This window comes from Pseudorca crassidens, chromosome 19 (genome assembly GCF_039906515.1).
Source record: "Pseudorca crassidens isolate mPseCra1 chromosome 19, mPseCra1.hap1, whole genome shotgun sequence".
In the NCBI taxonomy this organism is placed as follows: Eukaryota; Metazoa; Chordata; class Mammalia; order Artiodactyla; family Delphinidae; genus Pseudorca; species Pseudorca crassidens.
Genome location: NC_090314.1, coordinates 38,387,891 through 38,395,247, shown reverse-complemented (window position 1 = coordinate 38,395,247; position 7,357 = coordinate 38,387,891). Strand labels below are relative to the sequence as shown.

Below are 7,357 nucleotides of genomic sequence, written 5' to 3'. Positions count from 1 at the left end.
TTTTGAATAGGATTCCTGAGAGATTACTTACAGTATTTGAACTATGCCATTTGAGAAAAAAGAAAAGTTGCATATTGGGATTTAGATTAACACTAAGAAAAGCTGGGTCTGCCATTCAAAATACCGTGTTTTCCAGAGCATAATTCTTTAGAAAGTGAATAATACTTGGTTTGCGAAACCTTGTATAATCATACTATGTTTTAATTATGATGTGTATTAACTAATTTGGAAGAAAGAGCTTTTGGTGTAGCCTCCATCTAGTGAAAATACCAGTTGCCTTTCTTTTAGAATGTTCTGGTGCCAGTCTCATGATGGCTTTGGCTAAGGAATTCCTCTGTCAGTGGAATTATTTAGTGCTGTATTGGTCCATCTGGGACTGCTTTATTTTAACTCCTTTCTGCATTTAAGCAGGCTCCAGAAAATGAATATACCTGTGCATAAAACATAATCACATTCACAAATTGAGCAATTAATGTGTCCAGAGTAATATTACTTTTTAGGGAGGAAGTTTTGATAATACATATAACAATATAAACTTTCAGTAAAGACTTGAAGGCTGTATTCTGTAAGTTCCAACAAATCAAAAAACACCATTTTGTTTACCCCAGGGCCAAGTAAAGTAAGATGTGGTTAGTGCCTGACTTCACACATCAGTGCCTGAGAAATTATACAAATGTATTTATATCTTACAGTCACTCTGTTTTTCACATTAAAATCCCTGCTGATTTTTAAAAGTAGCTAATGAACATGAAGGGGATTCTGGCAATATCAAAGAAGCTGGGCTAAATCCTAAAATAACTCAAAGAATCAAACCAATTTAATATTTAAAGAGCTCTTTCCAGCTTTGTTTTTCCATCAGTTGAATGCTTTTCATAGGTTGTTTTGGAAAATGTTGGCCCATTAGCTATATAGGGTCATATGCATAGTATGGTCTTCTGGGTGTTCCCCTCTCCCTTGCATGGTCAAAAGGCTCTAGTTGTAATTGCCATCTTCTGTGCTCATTTGATTTTTTTCTGTGGGATTTTTAACGATGACCATGTCCCACTGTATGTTTTGGCACCATTCTGTGGCCTTCCAGCCTCCTCTGGACTGAAAATATCCACAGGATTGCCACTTTTCTTTATTGAACTTAAAGCACTGACCTGGAAACCTGCAGGTGCTTACTGATAGCCTGATAACATTTAAACTATAGATTTATATGAGTAAGTACACATGAAGGATGGGAGGTTTCTATGCAGATTAGGAAACACTGGAAGGCGATTATACAGCAACATTTTATGGCCTGTCATTCTTACACTATGATCACTTTCATTCCTGTTTTCTTCACCAACACCTGTCAGGGTGTTTGATACTTAGAGGACACAGTCGGGCCAGGTTCTGTAGTTAATAGAGAATGTAAATATGACTGACTTCAGAAGGTAGAATAAGGCCAGGAATGGAAAGAAGTTTAAGTGTATAAATATTTCATGATTTGCTTTGGTAGAACAGAGTTTGGATTCAATCAGTATTGGAAATTAAAAGCTGTTTATTCCTTAGACCAATGAACAATTTAACTGCTATATAAAACACTAGGGAACAGCGGAATTTGCACATGTATCTCTTTTCTTTTTCTAAACGCCTTTCTCAAAAGCCAGTAACTCTTAATCACCTGGGCACATATGCTTACAGCTTTAGAAAAGATCCATGGGAATCGGTATGGCCTTCTGTGTCCTGTAGCAGCAGCTCACATTCTTTGTTCCAAGAAATACCTTGTTTTCACGTACAACATCCGTGCAGAAGGGACATGAATAGAGGTTATGGAAGAGACTGATGGGGTTACTTGCCAGTGTAAGCAAGAAATCCATGTCTTAATTTGAGACCCATGGTGGAAAACAGATTGTATAGTTTATTCCTTTGGCCTTAGTAACAGGACATTCCTGGTTGCAAACAAATACATATATTAAAGCACACAATTTGGTGCATTATCTGTGTGCAATTGCAGTTCAACCTAGCACAGCCTAAGAGTTTTCCAGTAGAATCAGAAATACAGCAGTGATTCTCTGTTCCTTTTATTGCATTCATTCTGTTTTCTTTTCCTTTTTCTCTTGCAATTTTCAGAATTCAGCTATCAAATTGAAAACCCACCTACAGTAATTTCAGTGATTGCAAAATAAAATGTGGGTTATTCCGTATTATTTTTTCCATCACTCATGTTGTGGTTCTTATAGAATCTTTACTATTTTTAAGACCATCGTACAATAATACATATCATTTGACTGCTTAGAAAACATAGAACTGTTAACATGGGAAATAAGGAATTTTCTTGGTTTAATCTACCCTCAGTGAGCTGATTTACCACGTTTTTCTAAAAAAAAGGTTTACTTAAAAAAAAAAAAACAGTTAACTAATATTCACCATGCTAGGAAATAAAACTGTATTTTTATATTGCTTATAAATGCTAAGGTTTAGGAATACAGTGTTCTCACGTTCCTTATGTAGTAGCAGTACTTCCTTATGTGTTCAAATGAATTGCACTTCAGTAAATTGTTTTTTTACACTATATAGCTAGTAAATAAGCAAAAGTAAAATTTAAAAAATCAGCCTTGAGGCTTGACTTTCATATATCCAGTATCATTACTCTTCATTATCTTATAAAATATAAAATTTTTCTTTTTTAATCTTTCATTTGGTCATTTCTGTGAGTTGTTCCAAAAGGCAAAATGTTATGTTTATCATTCTTAATAAAAGAAACGTTTCTTGAAGACCTATAGTGTTATAAAAAATACTTAAAAGGTCTTCAACTGAGGTATTCCCTTATTGCTTATAATGCCTTTTGCCTGATTATATTACAATCATTTCTGTTTTTTAAAAAAAAAAAAAAGAAAACTTGTTTTTTCTTGCTGCATAATTGCACAAAAGGGTCTTTTTTATTACCATAGCAATTTAGTTGTAATGCTTGAACAAGAGCTTGACTTTTTATTAAATTTATCTTTGGTCTCTAGGAAAATTGCTACCCTTTTTAGTAGATGAGATTCTGGGAGTAGTTCACAATACAGCTTCTTCAAAGAGCTTTCTGGTAGGATGTAATAATAAAAAATTCATGTTCTGACACATTCTTCTGAATGTACCCCTTGAAGACTCACTCATCTTGTGTTTAACTGCATCAGCCTCCTGATAGAATTTCACTTCATTTGAGTCAGGGCACCTTCTGATCCCTTTAAATAGTGGGGAAGATAAACACTACAGCCAGAGACTAAGAGGGTGTTCTGCCTAAAGTCTTGTTTCATTCATTCTAAACTGTACATTTTTCACCTGAATCTTTTTTTCCCTCCTGTTTAATAAGCTAAATTTGAAGGGTACCATTTGCACTACGGAATTTTAAAATATACTGCTGTTCTGTGGCAGTTACCTGCTTTTCACTGGTTGGCCTCTCTGTAAATCTCGGGTTTTCCATTTTTTTTATTATTCAGTTAGTGCCCTTTTCCTAATAGGGTTGAGAGAGAGAGAGCTATTTGGGGTGCACTGTTAGAGGAGCGATGTCAGGAATCCCTTCCTTCTCATAAACTATGCAACATTGCCGTGTAAGAGAGATGAAGAAGCCCAGTGTTGCTTTACCTGTTGACTGAGTTACGAAAATCTGGGTCACAGAACTTTTGAGCATTTTCCTTTAATCCATGTTTGTGGTTGTCAGAGAGGGAGTCTTGCATTTGGCCTTCTTACCTGGTGTACAATGACCAAAATGAGACCAAACACCTCTCAGCCAGACTGAATGGACAGCACTGCTGGAAAGTTGCTTCTCCACACCAGTGTTACTCAGCGTCAGCTGGTTTTGCTTTATGAAAATGAGCAAGAAATTTTCCCTACTAAGACCACTAAAGGGATGGGTTGACTTTTCATTTTTTCTTTGAAACAATTCTATTTTAGGCCCTAAGGCAGGCAACTAAATACCACATTGAGGCTGGTGGCAACTATGCTGTATAGTAATTGCTGTGTTGCTCACCAGGCCCTGGGCTGGGCCCTTTACACTTGTTATCGTTAATGTCATAACACAGCCCTTCCAAGTGCATGGTCTTCTCTTTTTACAGATAAGCAAACCGAGGTTAAGAGATGTTAAATAGCTTGCCTAGTGTCACACAAGTGGTAGGTGGCAGAGGTGGGAGTTGAACCCAGGTCTCTCTGAATCAAAAACCTACATTCTTTCTGCTGTTTTGTGCCACCTCTTAAATTATTTAAAGATATATTAAGCATGTAAAATGAGTCTTCTGCTGCAGCATTTCTTTTCTTTTCCTTTTTTTTTTTAAATGAGGGGGTTACACATAGTTGAAGGAGAAACAGGAGCCCAAGAGGACCCAGACCTTTGATTCTATTTTTTTAGTGATTAAAGTAGTTTAGACTGATTTTTCTTTCCTCATACTCCATCACAGCAATATGACGTCCATATTGACCAAAATAACAACTAGGTAAGTAACTGCTCAATTAAAATCTCATATGTGGCCTTGCCTAGACAGAAACTCCTAATAACTGCTTAAAAGTTAAATAACATTATTTTTACTTTAGTTTTGGGATATTGTCAATTTCTAATTAGTTTGTCGTGTACATTTCATATGGCCGTGTTATAAAGGAACATTTTCCAGCAAAGTCAAAACGAAAGAGACTTGTTTTAGGCAGGGAATATTGTAAATACATTTTAAAGTCCATAAGTGAACGGACATTTTATTAAATGACCGTATTCTTATATCAAACTGTATATACATTGGTGGATGAACCTCCTATCTTTTTTTTAAGAATTGTACTATCCAAAGAAGATGGCTCTTTGTTACGAAATATAAATGCCAACTCAAGGCTAATGTGGGTTTTTCAAGATCAGATTTTACAGCCCAGCTTCTTTAATTTTAGTACAAGCTCTAAATTTAGTTAACTCCAGCATCGCATAAAATGAATCAAAAGTGCTAGACATTTGGCTTCTGCAGAGCTTAGGGCATTTTGCCTAAATGGTGAGCTTGCCTCTAATTGTGGGGTCTTATTTCCCTTTCAGATGTAGAGGACTTAAAATGTGCTGCTTTTGGAACCTACAGTAGCAATTTTGCAGTGAGCACACTTACGAGCTATGACTGGTCAGACAGGGATGATGCCTCTCAGGGCAGAAAACTCTCTCCATTTGTCCTCTCAGCAGGAAGCAGGGCCTCCTCAGCTGCCTCAGCTCTTCAAAAGAAAGAGACTTCATTTGGCAGTACCGAAAACCTCACCATGACACCTCTCTCCAAAGTCACAACCCTCACAAGCGAGGATGCTCTTCCAGAGACGACCTTTCCGGCTTTTGCCAATTTTAAAGATGTGATCCCACAGGCCAGCGAGCAAAAGGAATATAAAAGCGAGGACTACAGGGATTTCGCCAGACAGGACCTGCCTGCGGCTGAACGGAGCCAAGAGGCCACGTGCCCAAGCCCAGCCCCCAGCAGCGCTTCTCACGACACCCCCAAAGAATGTGCAGATGACTTTGGAGAGTTTCAAAGTGAAAAGCCCAAAATCAGCAAATTTGACTTTTTAGTGGCCAATTCACAAGGCAAAATGAAATCCAGTGAAGAGATGATCAAAAGTGAGCTGGCAACCTTTGACCTTTCCGTTCAAGGTGAGTGGCTTCCAACATAGATTTTACGTCATGGTTTCTTCCACTGCAGTGTTAGATGTTCTTTCTTAGAATAAGAAGTTAGTCCCTGGGCTAGCAGGAATAGATTTTCCAGTGTTTAAAATCAGAGTCTATGACAGATAGCTATAAAAGAAGGTTTTCCTGAGACTGAACTGAAGTTAAACCAGTATCCCTCAGATAACTGCTTTTGGGGCTAAAAATAAGCATAGCCCCCAGTCTGTTGTTCATTCGCTTGTTTGGGGTAGAGGTGTGCCGTGTTAAAAGACAGAGAAATGGTTTGATCCCCTTGTGGGCAAGTTAGTTCTGCTCTTGTCCGCTGGCTATGGACTATATCTTTTCATCCAGAGGCTGCAACGTGGTAGCTGTGGATCTGGATCCAGCCTGCAGACCTGCTTTGATTGACCCACATGGAAGGTTTTCTAATATGTGAAGCAGCTGCAGATACATAGAAATCATGACACTTCACAATCTGGATTTCTAGCTTTTCTTTCTTCTTTTTTTTTTTGTAAGCTTATTTTTTTTTAATTAATTATTTTTGGCTGCGCTAGGTCTTCATTGTGGCTCTCAAGTTGCCGTGCACAGGCCCTAGAGTGCGCGGGCTTAGTTGCAGCATGTGGGATCTTAGTTCCCTGACCGGGGATCGAACCCGAGCCCCCTGCATTGGGAGCATGGAGTCTTAAGCACTGGACCACTAGGGAAGTCCCTCTAGCTTTTCTTGAAAAGTTGTAGCATCTGGCAGTACTAGGCCTACATTCCCACCTCTTGACAGGCAGCTGGAGCTGAGTAGCAACATCCCCCTCTGACAGCTGAGGTGTGCTCCCCCCAGTGTCGCAGTCCCCACCACTTCCATCTCCAGCTGACCTTCTTCAGTCATTTACTTTGCTTGCCTGTCCTCTGAAGGCATTTAAGTTTGCCTCTTTTGCTTTAATCGCATCCTGACAGAAGGGCTCGTTGATTTCCATTAGATTGGGAGAGATGGAGGAAGTCGGTACAAATCCCTAACTGATGGCTGGAGAAGCAACACACCTCTTATGCACTGATACTTAGAAGGACCCTTTAGCCCTCCAGACTCCAGTGATTCCGCACTTAGAATTATGGAAGAATTATGATAGATCGGAGAAGCGTAATGGAGAAAATTAAAGGCAAGGAACTCAAGCAAGAGAGAACAAATGAAAGCGTTCAACATGTAGCTTGCCAGACAGGCTGAATGAGGGGTGTGAACGCCTCCTGACACAAACGTCTAAGAAAAGAGGGTCGTGTTAGCAAGGAAGAGCCTCTGCTTGCACTAAGCTGAGTAATCAGAACCTTTGTGCCATCCACTTCCCCCAGGATCGCACAAGCGGAGTCTGAGCCTTGGTGATAAAGAAATAAGCCGTTCTTCTCCTTCTCCGGCCCTGGAGCAGCCTTTCAGAGACCGCTCCAACACACTGAGCGAGAAGCCCGCCCTGCCCGTCATCCGTGACAAGTACAAAGACCTGACAGGAGAGGTGGAGGTGAGCGGGCTCCTCGTCCGCAGGGGGCTGAGCCCCTGAGGGCCCTGAGAAAAAGCGCTTGCGGCTTTCACTTGGGGAATCAGGGGCAGAGCGTCACAAAGCACCAGACGTAAAATACGTAATTACAGTGAGAGAATGGTGACGTTAGCCCCAGGTGAAAGTACCTCCCAGATGTGGCATCACTGAAAGTAGTCAGTGACCCTAAAACTGGAACTATTCCTGGGACCTCACAGGCAGG

General features: G+C 39.8%; 1 protein-coding gene across 18 annotated transcripts in view; it reads left to right on the top strand.

Annotated features, from left to right (window-relative positions):
• The window catches only part of SYNRG (synergin gamma), a 92,614-nt gene that overhangs the window by 62,322 nt on the left and 22,935 nt on the right, over nucleotides 1-7,357 (top strand). For 13 of the 18 annotated variants that reach the window (XM_067715287.1, XM_067715286.1, XM_067715291.1 and 10 more), the window contains 2 exons: nucleotides 5,015-5,608; nucleotides 6,956-7,119. In XM_067715287.1, the coding sequence (XP_067571388.1) occupies nucleotides 5,015-5,608; nucleotides 6,956-7,119 (758 nt within the window). The remainder of the gene's footprint in view (nucleotides 1-5,014; nucleotides 5,609-6,955; nucleotides 7,120-7,357) is intronic. The other 5 variants (XM_067715292.1, XM_067715296.1, XM_067715302.1 and 2 more) reach the window with 2 other exon arrangements.